At 38.2% G+C, this 21,875-nt stretch overlaps 2 protein-coding genes across 2 annotated transcripts; both read left to right on the forward strand.

Moving 5' to 3' along the window:
* Positions 1-276: 276 nt before the first annotated feature.
* On the forward strand, positions 277-8,034 carry ift52 (intraflagellar transport 52 homolog (Chlamydomonas)). The gene is made up of 13 exons (XM_057847073.1): positions 277-981; positions 1,062-1,149; positions 1,293-1,422; positions 1,517-1,592; positions 1,682-1,753; positions 1,847-1,973; positions 2,069-2,152; positions 4,413-4,481; positions 4,579-4,733; positions 4,831-4,918; positions 7,380-7,488; positions 7,581-7,726; positions 7,805-8,034. The coding sequence occupies exons 1-13, from the start codon at positions 863-865 to the stop codon at positions 7,844-7,846; spliced, it is 1,305 nt and encodes a 434-aa protein (XP_057703056.1). The 5' UTR covers positions 277-862; the 3' UTR covers positions 7,847-8,034.
* A 4,820-nt stretch (positions 8,035-12,854) lies between these two features.
* Positions 12,855-21,587, forward strand: mybl2b (v-myb avian myeloblastosis viral oncogene homolog-like 2b). The gene is made up of 15 exons (XM_057846289.1): positions 12,855-13,093; positions 15,648-15,744; positions 15,831-15,902; positions 16,010-16,102; positions 16,171-16,391; positions 16,473-16,602; positions 17,763-17,822; positions 17,983-18,180; positions 18,271-18,537; positions 18,610-18,752; positions 18,841-18,940; positions 19,168-19,278; positions 20,394-20,501; positions 20,586-20,714; positions 20,799-21,587. Exons 1-15 carry the CDS (start codon positions 13,074-13,076, stop codon positions 20,925-20,927), a joined length of 1,878 nt encoding a protein of 625 aa, XP_057702272.1. The 5' UTR covers positions 12,855-13,073; the 3' UTR covers positions 20,928-21,587.
* Positions 21,588-21,875: the final 288 nt, after the last annotated feature.

The following is a 21,875-nucleotide window of genomic DNA, read 5'->3' on the forward strand; positions in this document are numbered from 1 at the left end:
TGGTTCACTGAAGAATTGCAGAACAAATACGATACTAACATCCTTTTCAAATGTCGTGAAAACAGGTTATTAAAAACGGTGATTATATTCGTCCAGTACATATATCACACACACACACATTAAAGATAGTCAATACCAGTTTATGCATAAGAATAATGAACATGGAGCAACATTTTTGTTAATATTTTTGTTAAATCAAACATTAAAAAAAAAAAAGGAAAAAAAAAAGACTACTTTATCCGAATTTTATTTTTAAAAATCCCTAGTTGTTGTGACGTCATCGTTTGCAGCACGTCGCCGGGGCGTCGATGGGGAAGACGACCCGTGTTAACCATTTATTTGTCTAATTGTACTTTGTGTGTGGGGAAGGGTTTTTTTGTTGTTGTTTTGTTTTAGCCATAATTACTGCCTGGGTGGGTGTTTTTGTGTTCTATGTATTCTGTTCAATGTCGGTCAAACAGGGCTACCTAAGATGAGACGAAGAAGAAGCGGTTGCTAAGATCGAAGTGTACATGGTAACCGCGTTCTCAAACACTTACGAGGTAGTTAACTATTTTGGAAACACACATCTTTCGAGAAAACGTATTAACGTAATGAAACTATCGTCTCCGTGCTGGTAATAATTCTGGTGGAATCGAGCAGATACGTTGGTGCGGGAACAGCTAACTTATGATTAGCCATTAGCTACATGGCTAATCATGGTTTACCCCTTGGTTAAACAAGCCTTTTTGCGAAACAACGATTTACCCACAGTTTCCTCGCGGATTTGATAGCTGTAGAAACAAAGTGGGGCTTATCGATACCAATCGTGGGTGAATCTTTAAAGAGCCCATTTTTAGTGTTGAACCTTTTAATAATCATCATGGAAAAGGAACAGCAAAGTACGGTTGTCTTCAACGCCTCAAAAAGGGAGTTGTTTACCACCACCAGTGGATACAAATCAATGCATAAGCACATTAGAACTCAATGGAAAATTCAAAGGTAGGTGTGTCCGAAAGTGTGTAGTTTGTGTTTAACTTTTGGCTTTGGCTTACCTCATTTCTGCATGAACTATCTTGTAGTATGAAGGAAGAGTTGTCATCGGACAAACTGAAAGGTGTCAAGTTGTGGACAACTGCAGGCCCAAGAGAGAAGTTTACAGCATCAGAGGTGAGGTATCAAAAGAAAATTAGTAACTGATGAAACAATTAAATGTTTTCTGGTGTTTTGGGTAAAATTTCCAACTTGCACCAAATTAAACTTGTTGGGCAACATGCATAGGTGTGATGCCACTAATGTCTTTTTTCTTTCAGTTGGAAGTACTGAAACACTACCTGGATGGTGGAGGAAATATTCTGGTTATGCTTGGGGAAGGAGGGGAAAAGAAATTTGACACAAACATCAATTTTCTCCTGGAAGAGTTTGGAATTATGGTAAACAATGGTGCGTACGAACATTCCTTATCACTGTTTGTGTCCAAACGTGGGTTAATGATGTTAATAATTTTTGTTATTGTTGTTGATTTGAAATAATTTAGATGCAGTTTTTCGAACCAGGTACTACAAGTACTATCATCCTAAAGAAGCACTTGTGTCTGATGGTGTGTTGAACAGGTTTGTATGATTGACGTTACATTTCTGTACAGCAAATATTTTGGTAAGTTGTTTTTGACACATAATATTCTGTTATTGTTTTTGCTTAGAGAGATCAGCCGGGCTGCTGGCAAATCAATGTCAGGCATAAGTGAGGATGACAATATTGGAAACAATACACAGTAATTTTTTTTGTTTTGTTGATAATTCCTCTCAATTCAATCAATGCTACTTATATTTTTTTCTACACAGTGTGCCCTTCTGTACTCTTGCAGGGCTCTCTCATTTGTGTACCCATATGGTGCCACACTGAATGTGATAAAGCCAGCCATTGCTGTGCTTTCAACGGGTTCCATCTGCTTCCCCCTCCACCGGCCTGTGGTAGCCTTCTATCAAGGAAAGGTCAGTAGTTTAAACAGGCATTTTGTATTCAACAGTAAAGCACTCATCTTATTATTTGAGGAGTACTGTTAAAACAATGTTTCGTGTCTTTTTAGGAGACAGGCAAATTGGTAGTAGTTGGTTCCTGCCACATGTTCAGCGATCAGTTCATTGACAAGGAGGAGAACTGTAAAATCTTGGTAAGTATGACTGTCTATTACATGTACAGCCAGTTGTACCTTCACTATGACACCTATGTTTCTGGTAGCTGGTTTTAACTTATGTCGTCAGTGCCGCTAGAAGCTTATGCGGAATCAAGGCAGCACCCAGAGTTCCAAACAAAGGCCTTGTTTACACGTGGCAGGGTATTTCGCAAAAACAAAAACTTTTCATACGGTTAGATCTGTCATTCACACGCAAACACACATTTTGGGCATAAAAAAAACCCCGAAAGTATTTAAACACTTTGACCAAAGTAAAGATTTGCGACTTCTGTGGTTGACGCGTCACCATGTGTCCATTAATTACCTGATAATGGGGTACCACACGCTACACGTCACTTCCGTTCATTAATATTTATGACGTTAGCTTCTGTGCCTCTGCTGTTAGCTAAGGGGGGACAAGCTCTTGTTTGTCCCTAATAGGAAATGAATGGGAATAGTGTACGATGGAGATGTTTACAGAGCTAAACCTACCAATTCTGTCCGAAAATGATGTCCCTGGTGCCAAATTCACTGGTAAAGATGTGGAAGAACATACAAATGTTCAGTTAAAGAGATGGCTTGAGTGTCGACGGGTGAAAAAGACGGAAAAAAACGAGCCGACCTAAGCTTCCCTTAGCTTTTTTATCGACACCTTTTTCTTACGCCACTGACAATGACATTTTCCTGTTTCAACAATCTATCCTTTACTACCATAAGCCCCATCTTTCTTATATATTATATCCCCTGGTTGTCTTACGTCTCTGACCGTTCTTTTGGGGGACATTGCTTTTTTGTGTAGCGATCGCAAATGCTACTCGTGACAGCCAACAAACACTTAATTTTTTCAATAATAACAAATCTTAATTCTATTAATTTATTTACACTTCCCCCTTACTAAAGTTGTTTCTTTACAACAGAAAAGGTAACAACGGTGGCAATCAGATACCACTTTAATTTTTTTTTCAGGTCATTCATTGTCAGACAGAAGCAGCACGAAAAACGCCACGCGAAAAAAATAACTCAAAATGTCAAAATGGCTTACCTCTTGGCCCAAACAAAATGTTTACTGCATATAAATGTGAACGGCATCACTTTGCTGGCGTTAAACTGGTCTTTTAGACGTCCGCGGCATAGTAGCTCCATTCTTCACATTTTTTGGTTCCGGGAGAGTATGAAGGAACATCCTTTACATGTCGTAATGTCTAGAGTCGTTTCTACAAGTTCCATAGTAGCAGTGAATAATAGGCATGTCAGTTTTTGAAAGATTACCGGAGAAAGAGGGCCGAAATATAATAGTTTGCATGCGAGGGTGTGTATATAATGTCCTACTTCCGTTTTACGATGCGACGTCACTGTCTAAAAATAGCCTGCGTGCGGTGCGCTATTGTGTTTTTAACAGTCGAAGTGTCACTGCCTATGACAAAATATGTTCATACTTCATATATGCGACCCGTGTTTTCATTCTGAGACTGCGCGTAAATTTAGGAAGGATTTGATGCTACTTTCTAGTCCAGATGCTTTTTTTAAAATCCCAGAATAGATACTGCTTTACATTCCAGAACATAGACAATGGACGATGTGAACTACAGTTCTATTATCTTTGTCATTCCATATCTGATGCAAGTTCTCCTTTCGTGTCTTCTATGCCGTATTAGCGCTCTCTGTGGATTTGGAATAATTCACTATTCAACTGTTTGTTGAGGATTCATATAAATATGTGAAAAGCAATGGTTTTCTTCCTATTTCCAATCAGCTGCAATGACTTGCGAGCATTGTTTTAAAATGGAATGCCAGGCATCAACAACGGGACAAAATATTCACCACTGTTGCTTTGGCGCCAGAGCTTAACCACAATATTACAGGGTGGCACACGTCATGCAGAACTGAGGATGATATTTTTCCTACAAACGAGGTGCTATGTACATAGAATTTTATTCCTTGACAGAGGGGGCAAAATAACCCGTTTATAAAAAGTCCTGCTACGTGTGCACACCGGATGGCTCGGTGTAACATATGCATTTGTAACTAAAAAGTAATGGATTGACCGATTACAGGTCAGGCCAAGTACTGGTGCCATTATTGGGCATTTTAATGCATTTGAGTATCCTTTTGTGAGGCAATTTATGTCTTTTCCCCTCTAAAATGTCCAAATTCTAGAAAGCTTTTCACAAATTCCTAATTTCTAATCTGTTTAAACAACATATGCTTAAAAATAGTTTATCTATGTATGCTCTGTAATGCTCTATTCTTACTGTAGGGTGTTGTGCTCCAGTGGCTCATGACTGATAATATTCATCTGAATACAATCGATGCAGAAGACCCAGAGGTGAGGCTGTGCAATTCAGTGGGAATGAACTGTGATGTGAAAAGACGTGCTTTACTAACAGATGTTTTTTTTATTTTTATTTTTTAAAACTACCTAGATCACAGATTACACTATGTTGCCACACATTGGATGTTTGTCCGAACAACTTACACAGTACTTCCAAGAGGGGGATGAAAACCCCAGGAACTTCACATCTCTTCTGGATGTTTCTTTTTTCAGTCTGTCAACAGACACTTTACCCCAAGTCCTCAGGTAAAACTGTTATTCATCGGGGAGAATTAAATGGTTACAGCATTTCGGACTTCCTTCTATCTTTACTTTTTCTTAAGGATGTCGTGTTTTCCCACAGTGTTTATAAGCATCTTAATGTCAAAGATGAGCCACTTCAGCTGATTGCACCACAATTTGAGACTCCCTTGCCTCAGTTGCAACCTGCTGTAAGTATATGGTCTAGATTGCTGCTATTGCATGTTATTTAACTACTAGAGGTCGACCAATATTTCGGCCGACTGATATATTGGGCTGATATATGGATTTTTTTCCAACATCTGCCGATTAACAACAAAAAAAAGCTGATAAAAAGGATTTGATCAGGCATCTGTATGGGCAGCTGTGGCTGCCGCTGACTGATGGTAGGACCCCGGAAGGATCCTGCTACAGGAAGCTTTAGGCTTTCCTATTTTGTAAATATTGTCAGTTTTTTTTTTAATCTTAAATGAGCGAACATGTAATGTTGGTTTAAGGTATTAAGGTGTTTACTGAGTGATCCTTACACTCTAAATGTAACTCGTAGCATTAGCTTTAGCATGGAGAGCATACTCTTAAACTCTCACTTGTTTACATCTTGTTGTAATGCCCTGGTGTGTTTAATTATTTGAAAATAATGTACTGTTCTTGCTGAGTGTGTGTAATCATAAAAATGAGTCCTGAGTTAATTGGTTTGGTAGCACTTGACCGACTTAATCCTTGAAGTCTCAGGTCATCATTGTAAATTTGAAGCTGTTGAAGCAATTTTAAAAAATTGCCTTTCATAATCTACGTGCTTTAAAAAATAGTATATATAAATATCGACTTTAAAAATCAGCTTTGGATAACAGCAATAGATATCTGCATCGGCATTTGAAAATCCCTTTTATGTGGCTTCATGCCACATAACTTGAATTTCACAATTTAATGAGTCAATATACACTTTAAAAAGTTAAAGCCCTCATTGGTTAGATTTCCTTATTTTCATCATCAGTTAAGTTGTGTTAAATCTGATTCATGAGTGCAATTATGCTTTTACACCAGTTTGATTTAAATGTAACTTTTAAAGTAAAAGAGACACTGAAAAACTTACAAATCTAATTTGGAAATATTGTATATTAATTTGCATTTTTTTATAGACAATTGACTTACAGATCCTCAGCCATCATCCATGCCTGTTTCTTCCATGCAATGCCAATTGAATATTAATCCACTTGACACAGACTGTTAAAGTGTGTCTGCATTGTTAATTTGCTTTTTATATCACCATTTGTGGGAGTATCAGAGCTGGAAAAAGAAACCCAAACAAATGCTCCTGTCAAATGGGATGCCAGAATGTGCGTTAAGCCTGAACGATATATCGTTTAAACATCGCCATCGCGATGTGCGTGTGCGCAATAGTCCCATCGCAAGCACGTGCGATAGTTTTTCTTTTTTTTTTGATCCACATACCTTCACTTTCTGGTCTGCGCACAGCCTCCTACCCACCCTCTCCCAGCCTTTCGATCCTCTCAGTCACTGCGGCACAACGATGGCTTTGATCTGGCCAAAGAAGCAGACTTCGCACGGGCATCTGTCAATCATCGTTTAACTTGTTAAACAGTTGTAAGGAAAAGCCGCGCTGGAGTGAATGTGTGTACTGTGGGGACGTTGGAGACATTTAAATGCCAGAAGTGATCATGAGGAGTTTGAAATTTCTACATGACACTTCAACGGTCACAGCTAAAGAAGATAAACAGAAGCATTTAATAAAGCCAAGCATTTATCTGCTACGGTACTTTATTCTTGTTCACAAATGATTTGGTTGGACAGTTATGTTTAAAACTTATCATAATTATGACATTTTAAGTGCTTAAAACCCATTTATTCATATACATTTTTAAAATATCTTTGGGGGGGAAAGTGAGAAAAAAAACATGTCTTATATGTATCTCTTTCCAATGCTAAATCTGAATAAATACATTGGGCACAAAAAACACACCAAAAAAAAAAAAAAAAATGGGGGGGTGCGCTACTTCTTGGTTTTTCACTTATCACGGCGGGTTCTGGTCCCCATTAACTGCGAAAAACAAGGGATGACTCTACACTGTGGTGATGGTGAGTCATCTAAAGTCTTTCCAAACAGCTATTTAAGTCATCTTGTGAAAATTTCTTGAAAAAAAAAATATATACATTTTTTTTAAATATCGCAATATAATATCGCAATATATCGCAAACCCCCAAAAAATCGCAGCAATAGTTTTTTCCAATATCGTTCAGGCCTAATGTGCGTGTAGTGTTTGTGTGTGAACTGTGACAAGGGATTATTTAAATACTGAGGAAGAAGAGCTATCTGTCAGCCTCCAGCTAACTTGTTTGTGTCCGCATGTACGATGTGTGTGTTCCTCTTACACGCACACAGATGTGAAATAAGTAAGTAAATTTGATGGTTAAACATGATCACTCCAACACTGTAAAACAGCAACAACTAAAACAAAAAATACGACTGCCCTACTGTGCTTTTATTTAGTTATGTGTGACCAAAACTGCCACGAACCTCACTGACTGCTCGGTTCAACTGGTATTATATGTGAATTTGAATTTTTGTCTATCAGTCTGACTGATTAAAGTAATTATCGCTCTAGCGATTCAATTAAAAACTTTACTTTCCAGGTCTTTCCTCCAATCTTGAGCGATTTGTCCCCACCAATGTTGGACCTGTTTGACTTGGATGAAGCTTTCTCTTCTGAGAAAGTGCGCCTAGCACAGCTCACCAATAAATGTAACTGAAGTCTTCCAAATCTGTGACGGTCAAATCCGAACAGTTTTTATTTCAAAGGGATAATTTTGGCATATTTTTATTGGGTTTTATAGGTACAGATGACGACCTTGAGTTTTACATAAGGAAATGTGGTGAAATTTTGGGTGTGACCCCAAAATTGGACAAAGATCACAGAGATGCAAAGCACATATTGGAACACATTTTCTTCCAAGTTGCAGAATTCAAGAAGCTCAATCAAGTGAGTGCTCTTGAAAATATAGATTGACCGAACATAAATGTATTCAATTTCAACTAAATATATGTTATTTTATTTCAGGAGCATGACGTCAACACAGATGCACAGTTCACCCCATCTTGACTGGATGAATGCTAATTTTGATATTCATTTTTTTATTATTACTTACTTACATTATTACATTAATATGCTGATGTTGGAAAATTTGTCCTCAATCTCAACAAGTACTGTTATTTTTGCTTTTTTTTGTGTGTTATTATTTTGTATACATTGTAATGTAAACAAAATTGTAAATATTAAAACAAATAAAATTATTGTTACATTCTAAAAGGACATTTAGTTTTTGGGCAAAATAAAGGAAGAGTCACTGTTCTAACACAGTTTTGGAGAAAGGTTTGTAATCCTACAAGCCTATGGTCAGGTCTGTTATCACACTCTGTAGAAATTGTTCCTATGAAGGAACACAGCACAACCATTTGAACGTTTCCCTATTGTATTCTTTCATTTTGAGTTTTTCTTTCAGTATTTTCGGGGTCAGGAGGCTATTTCTTATATTTTGTCTCGGATGATGTTAATTTGTATTTTATAATACTTTGACTTTATTCATGTAACATTTGGGGTTGAGTATCACAACTTTCTTCACCTAATCATGCTTTTACAGCCATGTACCGTAATTTCTGGACTATAAGGCCAAGGGTGTAGGTTTGGTCTCAACATTGGTAGGGACGGTGTAACAGCATAATGTGCATGTACATTTTTTTGCTCGGGATGCAACATAAAAATAAGACCAAATTGATTGGGTGAACGGGGGTCAGGGCTACATTTCACACGAATATGCACCTAATTAATTGATAGGCTAAATCAGGGGTGCTCATTACGTCGATTATAATCGACCAGTCGATCGCAACGCTAGTGTTGGTAGCTCACGGCATCCCAAGATTTTTCTTAACGTAAATAGTTGTGATTATGTTGTGTGAGCAACGTATGAGTTTATGCAGCACCCCTCTCTTTCTAAGCAGCTTCTTGCTGACATTTTTCTGGTTCTATAGTTTCCAGCAAAGGTAACTCTATTACTCAGTTTGATTAACGTTAACAGTAGAAAACAGAAGGACACTTCTCTCTAAGAACAGGGTACCCGCGGGTTATTAAAAGTATTAAAAAAGCATTGAATTTAGTTTTCCATCATTAAAGGTATTAAAAGTATTAAATTAGCTGTTGTAAGTCTGGAATTTTTTCACCGTGGTCTTGATTTTCAAGACCATCTAAGTGCAACCTAAATTATATCCGTGACGGAATTTTTTTTTTTTTTAATCCATAACGAAGATGACGCATAGATTGTTTTACGATGCGCTGCACTACAAATCAAAATGCAACTCGCGCATGCCAAACCACCACAACCGGCAAAACGGAGAATCCATCCACCTCTGCATCGGGAATGCGTCCATTTGTCGGTGGAACGAAAACCCTGCAGGCAGAAGTATTGTGGATTCTGAACACCAAATCAGACCACCATTCATATACTTCAAATGAGTCCATTGGTGATCTGTTTCGGATATTACGTCATTTTTGGTCGGCATCGGCTATCACAATGTTGGTCAAGTTGCGTTTTGTTCCAGAGGGAGCATTCCCGATGCCTTAACTGTCTTTTGTAACGAATTTTCAGTTGGCAGAAAACAATCGCACATTTTCTTAATGTTTAAATAGTCAACATATTGGGAAGGGGAACCCACGTTGCCTTTTCGGGCTGAGCCCGGCCGGGCCCCATGGGGACAGGCCCTGCCACCAGACGCTTGCCTTCGAGCCCCACCTCCAGGCCTGGCTCCAGAGGGGGGCCCCGGTAACCCGCGTCCGGGCAAGGGAAACTGGGGTTCATTAATGTTGCTCATCATAAGGGGTCTTTTTGAGCCATACTTTGTCTGGCCTCTCACCTAGGACCTGTTTGCCATGGGTGACCCTACCAGGGGCTTAAAGCCCCAGACAACATAGCTCCTAGGATCATTGAGACACGCAAACCCCTCCACCACGATAAGGTGATGACTCATGGGGGGACATATTTTTATGACCATTATAAATGCATTTACACAATGAAATAACGCTGGAAAAGTTAGTTAAACATAATGTTGCTCAAATCATGTTTTTCCGGAGGGAGCATTCCCGATTTCGTTACTGCAGCCAATTTAAGCTCATCAAGACTTTAAGATAGAGGTGAAATCGGGCCTAAAAAGTCCAGCCCGACCCGAACTGGTCCGCGGGTATTAAAGCCCGACCCGCGTTTTGTGTGATAACATTTGTGACGATGTCTGCATAAAAGCCTGTCTTTTATAACGAATTCTCAGCTGTCAGGAAAAAAACGCACATTTTCTTAATGTTTAAATAGACTACATATTTTTATGATCATTATAAATTTATTTACACAACGAAATAACGCTGGAAAAGTTTGTTAAATATAAATAAACAGATGCGGTTTTGCGGACTCGCAGAGGGGAAGATTAAAAAGGGCGTATAGGCACGCTCTGGCTCTGCAATGACCATACAGTGCCTTCTTTTTTTTTTTTTAAATCCAAATTATTTATTTTATAACAAGTATTCCTTAGTTTATCATTCATACATCGTTAATATGTAGTTATTTCAAAAAGTTAGCGAGAAAGAACCCTGGCCCGGCCCGACGTAATAATTGACATTTTAATTTTGGTCATGTTTTCAGTTTAATTTAGCTGTTTCCAGCTTGCTATGTTTATAATTGCGATGTTTGTTTACCGCTTTTCCTCTTACTGCGAAGAGGAAGGAAGTTACATCGGCCGTCACTATGATATTTAAGTCATCAGGCATCTGCTGTGACCCGGGAATTTAACGCCTGCTTTCACGCACACTGCTTCCCATGTCAGCCGACATGGGAAATTGTTTTCACACACAACTGCTGCACGGTTAAGTCCCGCGATATTCCCGTTGTTTTGGAGTATGCAATAGGGGCTCAAGTTACATCCAGAAACTTTAGGTTGCAGTTTATGGGTCATGCGAAGGCAGTGGACCTGCTTAAACATTTTGGTTTGCCTTTCGAATGAATGTGAATTTCGCCGTTTTAACTCGAGAGCTAGCCATTTTCACTGGGGTCTTGGCAGGTGCACTAGCGGCTAGCCTGTTACAGAAGATGGCTGGTCTGAGTCCTGTCCTCCTCCTCTTTTTGTCCATAATTATTGTGTGCATGTGTGTGTTTAAAAAAATTCTGACAGACTTTATAAGGATACTTTAAATGTGTTTTAATTGTATCTTCAATATATGTGCATTCTTTTGTCGAACACACTTAGTAATTGAGGTTAAAGTTGATGTTCAGTGCTTTATTTATTTAATATGATTCAATATGATCTAAATAATGGGTGCGAGAAAAGTATTAATTTTCAGTTGAAATGGCATTAAAAAAGGTCTTAAAAGTCTTGAATTTAGATGTATCAATCCTGGGGGGACCCTGACGAAGCTTCCTACTCGAGTTTTTCAGGTTAGCAGGTTCACACAGTTTAATCTTATGCAAACTCTGATGCAGGTCTGACTTACAGTATCAAAAACAGTGGTGTTTCCCATCTCCACAACATTAGTGTCTTTTGAAATTACTTAAAATGGCTGCTGCTGGCCGAAAAAAACTTAAAATATCCCTCTTCTTGGGAGGAGGCGGCATGTTATCGACATAGGGGCTGTACAAGTGTGAGCGTGCATGTGTGTTGGGGATGGGTGACGTCATCAGCCAATCAAACGTGTGTTTGAAGGGGGAAAAAATGGACCGGTGCATTCAGCAAGTGAAAACGGTTTTAACATTTTAACATCATGAAAATAATTCACTTAATGATGGTAGGGCCAATGCTTTTCTTGCAACATATGGTATTACAATCTAAATTACCTATATAACTGAAAAAATTAAATAATGCATATAAATTGGCTTGAAAGTTTGTGGTGACAATTTGAGCATCCTGAAAAGTTGGTAGTGTTATGTCCCTACCGTCCCTATGCAAACCTACGCCCTTGAATAAGGCACACCTGACTATAAGCCGCCACCCACCAAATTTGACACAAAAATAACATTTGTTCATAGATAAGCCGCAGCTGTCGTCACTATATTATAGGATATTTACACCAAAATATATTCACCGGTAACACTTTATTTGACAGCCGCATCATACCACTGTAATAAGAACAAATGAACCACCATAAAGCTTTGAACCAAATAGCTGCAAAGCTTCATTGCTTCAAGAATCTTCATTTGGCCATCACTGCTCCCTTGGGGGAGACAGTCAACCTCTGCTGCCATCTGATGTCAACACTTGTTGTCCAACGTGCCTCCTAGCATGCATTGCAACGCTACAAATGTAAATAACAATCAAAATTAATGTTCTCTGCTAATCATTTCTTAGTTACTGTACCAGTCCTTTCATTAATTGCTAGCTGTGGTATTTGGTAACACTTTATTTGACAGTGGTGCCATAAAACTGTCGTAAGACCATCATAATTATGACATGACACTGCCATGAGCATTAATGAATGCTTATGACAGATGCCATTTTGTGTCATCGGGCAAATTATCTAACATTTGAATAGAGTTGAAAAATCTGAGCTGGACATAAATGGAGTGTTTGTGACATAATTTGCCGGATGATACTTAATGACATCCGTCATAAGCAATCATTAATGCCCATGATACGGTCATAATCATGTCATAATTATGACTGTCTTATGGCAGTTTTAATACGCCACTGTCAAATAAGGTGTTACCTATTAACCCAAATAAATAAAAAAATAAGCCGCACTGGACTATAAACCGCAGGATTCAAACTGAGGGAAAAAAGTACCGGCTTGTAGTCCGAAAATTATGGTATTATTTTTGTGACTATTTGTACAATTTGTAGTTCTCATAAATTTTATTCTTAGAAAAGTGCCTTACTTTACTCTAAATATTTCAATTTATAGAATAAACCTCTCGTCTTTGAATAATATTTTGGCTTAGACTAAGGTAATGGATTTTGAAGTTGGTTATGATAGCGATTCTGCAGTTTAACCACTATGCCAAAACCCAGCGCTGTTGTTCTCTAGTACATTCTGTTGACGCGCATATGTACTGCGCATGTACGTCACTGCCCATTCTATTTCTAGGGAAGGGCGCGAGATAGAAATCCAGAAGCGCGGACAGTAACGATAGTAGGGCGCGGATCTACAACTAAATCGGCTTAAGGACGTTAGCACAACAGCACCAACCCAAACCTGAAAAAAGAAAATATTCTGAGGAAATCGAAACATTTGTGTACATGACGTGCAAGGCCAGCAGAACCAGTACACGGGTCGTAAACAACAGAAAAAACGGGGGGAAATGTCCTGGTGGCCGCGCGGGTAAGAAGCTGATCCTGTTATTTTAGTGACCGACTTCTCAATCGATACTATTTAACTGCAAACTAATTTTCTAAGTAAGAATTCTGACTGACTAACGTATAAATTGCTCGTGTATGTTGGGAGTCCTGAGTTGATTTGACCTCAGCGACTGTTGGTATGCCGCCTTTTCCGGGCGAAGCAACACGTATAACAGGCTCCAATGTTGTAAATAACCTCTGTGCTTATTCTGTGTCTTAACGCAGCCAGTTAAGTCCAGTTCTAATTCAAACGTCAATTCGCTGCCAAACTTTTCCACTCCTTAATTTCAGGCAGCTCTGACAGTTAATTCCTTTGAACCTCTTTGATTTGGGCCGTTTTTTATTTTTTTATTTTTTATTTTTTTTTACTTTTTGAATCATGTGATGCTTAGTTTTTCAGTTCATAAAAAAAAATCAAGCTGATTAAACATTATGGTAGTTGGACCTTTTCACGTAATATTTGTTGCACAGCCCTTTTGAGGCAATCCCTTTAGTCACCTTTTGAAACTTTCATTGAGACTACTACACCTCTCAGCAATTTTGGCCAACATTTCACAAGCAAACTGCTCCAATTTCCTTAGATTTGTAGGGTGCTTTTTCCTGGCTGCATGTTTTAGCTCTTTCCCCAATAGATGACCGTCAGAATAGTTCAATGTTTTGTTGTTGCTCATTGTTGTATGGTGGTGGTAGGTTGTCTTTTGGGTCATTACCTTGTCATAAGACCTGTGACGGACACCAAGTCTTCTGACACTTGGCAGCACATTTTATTTTCCTAGAATGACTTGATAGTCTTGAAATGTTATTGTACCCTGCACAGATTCGCGACGCAAACAACTGATCCCTACTCCCTGTATTCCTAATACTATAGTGGTATTCACATTTCTCTGACCACTGTGGGTTGTTTACATTTGTATTTGAGCATGTGTGTAAATCATACACTCAAAAGCTGTCATTGACGATGAAATACACCATTGCCACAGCAGTGCTTGTGGGACTTTCTCAAGGCTAAGGCTTTGAGAACCGCGATGTCCAGGCAACAACAAAAATCCTGGTCTATAAAGCAGTGGTGCTCCCCACTCTCTTATATGGGTCAGAGACCTGGACCACGTACAGCAGGCACTTAATGGCACTTGAGGCACATCTTGAAAGATGCCTAAGATGAGCTGGGTGGACAGACGCACCAACATCAATGTCTTGGAGCAAGCAAATATTTCCACCATCACTGCCACCATTGCCAGAAACCAGCTGAGATGGACTGGCCATGTTGTCCGAATGCCTGACTACCGCCTCCAAAAACAAGTCCCCTTCTTGCAGCTTGCTGAAGGGAAGACGGCTCCTGGAGGCCAGAAGAAGAGGTTTAAGGACAACATAAAAACAAACCTAAAGAATTGCCACATTAACATAAAAGCCTGGGAAGACATTGCAACCGAGAGGTCGTCCTGGAGAAACATCGTCCGTGAGGGTGCTGCACAGTACAACGCTGACCTCCACCGTGCTGAACAAGACAAACGCAGACTCAGGAAGGGGAGCGCGACCTCCAAATAGGACCAACCCAAACCCACCACAACTACTTTCCCCTGCCTCCACTGCATCAGAATAATTGGGTCTAGAATCGGGCTCTGCAGCAGAATAATTGGGTCCAGAATCGGGCTCTATGCCCACCGGAAGATCCACAAGGACCAAGAGGGAGGACAGTCATACTCGACCACGAGTCACCGCCGATGATGATGATGATGATGATGATGAAATCATACACTGAACTTAACTAAGCAGGGTATCTGAGAGGTCTTTAAAAGTATTTTTAAAAAACCTTAAATTTAGTCATTTAAATTTAAGGCCTAAAATGTCTAAAATTCTCCTAAAAGGTCTTAAATACAATTTTGAAACATCTTAAAATTCCTATTGAAATTACTTTACTATTACTAGTAGTACTTCATGCTCATTTGTATCACACTGTCAAAGAGCTGGGAATAAATTCTCATACTTTACAAGTAATTCCGGACCTCCAATTTTCCTTCAAATCTTATGTCCGTTTTTTGCTGGTGTCGATGTAAAATGGGTCTCAAATGTTCTTTATTATGGTCTTAAAAACGTGTTTAAAAGTCTTAATGTGGCTTGTTTAACCCTGAAGAGACCCTGGAAAGGGGCAACCTACAAGGGCATTCTCTCAGTTTTGTGGCCTTTCATTATTCACTTATAAAAATTCCAGGGGCACTTTTTTTACGATTTGCACTATGCTCATAAGTCTGTATTGTAGTACTTCTTGTTTGACGTCTGACGTCTGTCTCATTAATCTGAAACAACTCAATGAATGTCGTTCCCTTTTGATTCACAGACTACTCATACGATGCTCTTGTTTTATTTTCTTTAAATTTGTAATGTATTGTTTATCATACTTTTGTTTTATTGTTTCAAATAGTTATAAATTGTATTTTGTTAGATTGTAATGACTACAGTACCTAAAGCTGTGGTTTTACTTAACACGATCTCTGTCAGTGTTCTTTTTTGGTTGTTTTTTAATCCATTTTTTTTTTCAGTGAGGAGGGGGAGGACAACCACCATCCTGACACTGATTCGGATGTTGCAGAGCACAGAGATGGTGGGAAAGTGAAAGTAAAGTGGACACAAGAGGAGGTGATCTGACTTGGGTTTCTCTGAATGGGCATATTTATACAGAAATTTGGTTTTGTGGAGAATAAAACATTCTTGATCACCTTCAGGATGACAAGCTGAAGACACTGGTTCAAAATCTGGGACAGTATGATTGGAAGAATGTGGCTTTCCACATGGAAGTGAGTTTGACGTGTATTTTTATACTCTTTTACTCCCAAGACAGTTATTATTTAATGTATGCAACTTGGTTTTCTTGATATTTGGATTACTTTGGTTCTTGTTTCAGAATCGCACTGAACACCAATGTCAACACCGTTGGTTCAAGGTTTTGGATCCCGAACTAATTAAAGGTCCTTGGACCAAAGAAGAAGATGACAAGGTATATTATTTTGATGCATGGTTTGACAAAATATACTTCTATGATATTCCATACATTATGTTCTTCAGGTCATAGAGCTTGTAAATCTCTATGGTAACAAACAATGGGCAGTGGTAGCCAAGCATCTGAAAGGTAGAGTGGGGAAGCAGTGTAGAGAGCGTTGGCACAACCACCTCAACCCCTCTGTGAAGAAATCTTCATGGACGGCCGAGGAGGACCTCATCATCTATAAGGCTCATTCTCTTCTTGGAAATCGCTGGGCTGAGATTGCAAAACTACTTCCAGGAAGGTAACTTGGCCAATGGGCTCAGTTTGGAATTGTAGCATTTGAAAACCTGCTTTTAAATAGTCTGGGGATATTCTCATACAGGACTGATAATGCTGTGAAGAATCACTGGAATTCAACAATTAAGCGCAAAGTAGAAATGGGCTTCTACGCAAGAGAAAATTTGACACCAAGTGAGCTGGAGGAGCTACTAACCCATGTCAAAGATATGCAGGTGGAGTGTCTTCCTAAATGATTCCATGTGTTCAACTGCAATATAATGGATACTTTTCCATACATTTAGCCTATGTACCAAATACAGCTGTACAATTATGACATTAAACAAACCTAATTGCATTTTTTCTGACTAATTATAATTGCAATTTGCTATTATTAAATTTAATACTTTTAAATGCATAAAACCAGAATTCTGAATGAAAGACATTATAGTTTTTACAACCGTCTTGCATAAATTACGTTGACAAACATGAGCATATGTGATTAGGGCTGCAGCTATCGATTATTTTAGTAGACGATTAATCGAGGAACCAATTAGTTCGAATAATCGAGTAATCGGATAAGGACCATGAAAAATTAAAATACCTGAGCTGAGCCTCAAACAGTATAAAAAAAAAAAAAAATCAATAAAGATATTAGTACAACAAAAGAACAATTGGCTGACTTACATAGCAAAAGTCTGCTAACTTAATTGCTATATTTAACTTTTTTTAACAATGCTCTTAACAAAAGGTTCGAACACTTATTCCCACAACAAAACGGCTAAATATACCTATAAACCAAATTACAAATGCATTAAAAAAACATTAGCTCAAACAAAAACTCAACTTACTGTATGTAGGTCTTAACAAGGAGCAGCTGGATTCAGCTATGTGAAATGAGTTTAGTCATATTCACTGTTGCCATTATAGGACAGCGTATCCACCCAAATCAATAAAACTAAATGCAAATACTTTCAAAACAAACTACTATAACATCACTTTAATCAAACGAATACTCAAAGCAGCAAAATTTGATTAGAATCTTTTTTTCTAATCGAATTACTCTGGTTCATCGATTAATCGTTGCAGCATTACATGTGATTGGAAATGTCAGGAGCGGAATTTAGGAGGGGACTGGTGGTTGCACCGCGTCCAGACGCGGCACTCTTAGGGGCACGATTTTCGGCTAGGCGAGGGTAGGGTGTCAAAATAACATATGATGATGCGCGGAGCTAAAATGGAGCGTAAAAGTGTTAAATTTTCTCTACCAAATGCGAGACTGCTTAAAAAATTGCTCATGAGTTAAGATAATCACAGCAGCCTCAATGTCAATTAAATGTGGGTTAATCGTTCAGCATTATTATATATTTACAAGATTCTCATGTTGGTCAAACAGATTCCCGGTTGCTCACAAGAGCAAGCTGACCTGGATTCAGCACAAGACACACATCCCTCAGTAAGCTTAGCATTTTCAAAGCTCTCCCTTATTGAGTACTGGTATATTCCTAATGATATTTTATTACTCAAATTTCATCTATTATATTAATATTGATAAATATATTCAGTTCATGCACAATAAGTACTCTTAGTGCTCTAAATGTCCTCATTTCCATAAGTTGGAGGAAACGTCAGACATAAACACTCTCAATGGTGGTGACGAGGCAGTTCCTACCCAGCCCGTTCCCTCTCCAAAAGAAAGTTCAAGTCCCATGTCAGAGGCAGAATACACAGGAGAGATTAATTCAACAAACTGGATTGTGGACAGCTTTCTCTTCCCCAAGGGGCCAACGTTGAAGGAGGTCCTGGAAATGGTGGTAGGAACTTAATCCTTTTATTGAGACTTTTGCACAAATCTTTCCATCGTAACACTGTTTGCATTTAAAAAAACGTATTTTGTACAATAGGACTCCGATGGCTGGTGTAACTTAGCAGCATTTGACTTGCCTGAAGAGAACCCAAGCTCAGAACGCCACCAGTTCCGCCTTGAAGGCAGCACCCTGCAGGAATTGAGCAGGGGCAGCAAAGGAGAACTCATACCAATCTCTCCAGGTGGAGTTACGCCTCCATCCATACTGAGTCATCGAAGTCGGAGACACTTGTCTCCTGATACTAATAGCTTAAAGACGCCGAAGAGCACACCGGTAAAGATCTTGCCCTTTTCACCCTCTCAAGTAAGTATTCTCCCGTGTCAATTCCAATGTCGATGAAGTACAATATTTCTTAACATGCAAATCTTGGCTCAGTTCCTGAACATGTGGACGAAGCAGGACACTCATGACCTGGAGAACCCATCACTCACATCCACACCAGTGTGCAGTCAAAAAGCCATTGTTACCACACCTCTACAGAGGGACAAGACCCCCATCAATTTAAAGAAAATATCTGTGTAAGTTCTCAGATCTCATGACCTATACAGAGCTGGTTTTCATTATACATTTCTTAGTTTCAAGTGTTCACCGTTTTCCTTTGTGTAGATTTGTTACACCCAACCGCAAGACCGAGCTCTGCACAATGCCACGCACACCAACACCGTTCAAAAATGCCATGGAGAAGTACGGCCCTTTGCAGCCTCTGGTAAGCTTATGGCTCTGGATAACACAAATTTTAAACTGCAAACTGATTTGAAATAACAAATTACTGTGAAGTTGGCCTTTCATTTTAATGATGTAGCCTGTGAAACAAACAATGGCACATGTTAAATATTAAGTCTGGGTATCTGTGAATACGTAACGATGGCAAAATTGGATATGATGTACAAACATGAATTGGAACGCACAATGAATTTTGTGTTGTTTTCCCAGCCCCAGAGTCCAAACCTTGAGGAAGACATAAAGGAAGTGATCCTAAGGGATGTGGGGATTGACTTGGCGCTTGAACTTCCACCTGATCCCGAGCAAAGATACAAAACAATGGTAATAGTCTTTATTTATATATACCGGTATATATACAATTTTTATGTTTATTTATTTAAAAAATTTTTTTTTTTTAATCATAAGCGTTTGAACAGATGCGTGTAGACATTTTATATTAAATTCCCATTCTGGTTTGACAATTCACAATATGGTCTTCTACATTGGTTCAGGAGATAATACTAGTAAGGACTAGGGCTGAACGATATTGGAAATAACTTGCATTGCGACTTTTTGGGGGTTTGCGATATATTGCGAAATATATTGCAATATTTAAACTGGAAGAATTTTCACCAGATGACCGGAATAGCTCTGTCTGGGAAGAGTTCGGTTGACTCACCATGTTTTTGTATTAGTGTATTGCATTCAGTATTTTATTAGATGTTTTTCCCTGTGTTTCCTCGTTTTTTTTTTTTTTCTTTTTTCGAATTTATCCTTGTATTATTGTTTTCTTTTTTTATATATTTTTCAAGCAATTTATCATATTCTTTATTAAAAGATATTATCTTTGTTTCTGAAATATTTAATTGTCGCATTATAGATTTAAGGTGCTTCAATTTACTGTAATACCGTTTAATCCAGGCTAAGGGGCTCTATCTGTGAATGATGAAAATTGCTGTATATAAAAGGGATACAGGAAGCCATGTCTCGGCACACTAGCTGCTTTTATGAAGCAATTATGAAGCAAACCAAAATTTTATATGTTCAAAAAAATAATAATTTCATATTCTGCGATGGGACTATTGCACATTGCGATGGCGATATTCAAACAACATATTGTGCGGGCCTAGTAAGGACAAACATCTGTCAAATCCAAATCTGATTCAATACTAATACATTGAAACACAACATATTCGTGGGGTATAATGGACAAATTCACAATTGCAGATTTTATTTTTGAATTTCTCAGTATTTGCAGAGCGTTGTTTTTTTTTTAATTTTTTAATTTTTTTTTTACACAATCTTTTGCCTTTAGTTCTTCAGAACATTCTGATTGGTGCAATAATATAGAAACAGTAATTATTCATGGATTTTACACAGTAGTACTACACTGTACTTCTGAAAAGTCTTGTAGGAATAATTGAGCTTTTAGCTTGCTGTTTGAATTTTGTTCCCAGCATCGCCCTCCAATGAAGAAAGTACGAAAGTCATTAGCACTTGATGACTGCCAAGTGATTCCCAAGTCCAAACGCAAATCTAAGACTGAACCTAAAAAGGGAATGAAGGTGACTACTTTAAAAAATAATATATTATCTTTTTAACATGGTTATACTGTACTTGATTAATTGTTTTTGTTTCTTTGCTCACAGGAAGAACCTATGACTGTTCACATAAGCTCGTCATTTTGTCGTAAACCCCATGAAAATATTTTGGATCAGGGATTCCTTTTAGGACCAAGTGACAATGCTATTTTTCCTAGTGTGGTGCCCCCAATTCTGGTGAGTTGGAGCCTAACAATTTTCTTTTTTCCATTGGAAAATTGTCTGCTGTGGCCAAATAATCATCCTTTTCTTTCTCACTAGAAATCCAAAGAATGGGAGACAGTTGCATATGGACAAACAAAAGATCAGCTCATTATGACAGAGAAAGCAAAGCGTTTCCTGAGATCCTTAAAATCCCACACGCCAAACAGACCTCTGGTGTTGTCCTGAGACTATTCGCACCTTTGTACCAGGTTGTTACACAAATGCAACAGAATGTTATGTTTGCTGTTGTGCCGTTGTAAAGAAAAGTATTGTTGGCTCCTTGTGAATGCTATAACAAATTTTAACTACATGCTTGGTGTCTACATGATTACAGTTTATCTTAAATTGTTGATCTATGCAAGGAGACACGGAAATAGAAATGCTTGTGGATTTTGTCAAAATTTTAAGGCCACTTTAAGGCTTGAAACCAATATTCCCGGCAATTGTTTCATCAAAACAGCAGCTAAAAAATGTTTACAAAAAATAAAATAAAAATAATTTAACACCCAGAAAAGAAAATCATGCCTTGATTCTTCAGTAATAAATGAAAATGGTTTTATATTGCATATGTGCATTTTCTTTGTTTTTCTTTTCAACTTGTTCAAATGGCTAGTAATGATAAAGCAGAACTGTGCAAATTTGAGTTGAACAAATCCAACTGCATTTGTCAAGAGAGAACAAGATGTTTTAGACATGCACACAATTTAGCAATGATTACTAGGCAGAAGATGCTGGAAGGGTGGTACTACTGAGCCCTCCATGTGAAAAGAATTTTTCATTGTCTTGAGAACATGTAAATGTGTAATAATATATGTATTGGTGCATTTTTGAGAAGCAACAAGTATATGACGGTATGTTGAATTGTAATTTGAATAAATGTTTTTGGCATTACAAATTTGGTGTGCTTCTATAGTGCAAGGTTTTTTAATTTTAATTTTTTTACTTTTTTAAAACTTGTCCTGTTCAGCGACTTGACACAGAGAATGGAAATCTGAGTGTCCGATTGGTTTTAATGTATCATATGGGAGTATGACATACTCCCCTTGTGATCATTCAACATGCCTCGTTTATTAATAGAAAGCAGCGAACAGTAAGGAGTTATGGGGGGACAGAAGAAAAGGAGAAAGAGAAGAA

Source organism: Corythoichthys intestinalis, chromosome 9 (assembly GCF_030265065.1).
Source record: "Corythoichthys intestinalis isolate RoL2023-P3 chromosome 9, ASM3026506v1, whole genome shotgun sequence".
Taxonomy (NCBI): Eukaryota; Metazoa; Chordata; class Actinopteri; order Syngnathiformes; family Syngnathidae; genus Corythoichthys; species Corythoichthys intestinalis.

What these genes read in the sequence shown, in the direction of transcription:
- ift52 (XM_057847073.1), top strand. Translation starts at nt 863, where the DNA reads ATGGAAAAGGAACAGCAAAGTACGGTTGTCTTCAACGCCTCAAAAAGG. An exon ending in AGGAGAACTGTAAAATCTTG is followed by an intron (nt 2,153 to 4,412) that starts GTAAGTATGACT and finishes TTCTTACTGTAG; the next exon opens with GGTGTTGTGCTCCAGTGGCT. An exon ending in ACTTTACCCCAAGTCCTCAG is followed by an intron (nt 4,734 to 4,830) that starts GTAAAACTGTTA and finishes GTTTTCCCACAG; the next exon opens with TGTTTATAAGCATCTTAATG.
- mybl2b (XM_057846289.1), top strand. Translation starts at nt 13,074, where the DNA reads ATGTCCTGGTGGCCGCGCGG. An exon ending in CCAAAGAAGAAGATGACAAG is followed by an intron (nt 16,103 to 16,170) that starts GTATATTATTTT and finishes TATGTTCTTCAG; the next exon opens with GTCATAGAGCTTGTAAATCT. An exon ending in AATTTAAAGAAAATATCTGT is followed by an intron (nt 18,753 to 18,840) that starts GTAAGTTCTCAG and finishes TCCTTTGTGTAG; the next exon opens with ATTTGTTACACCCAACCGCA.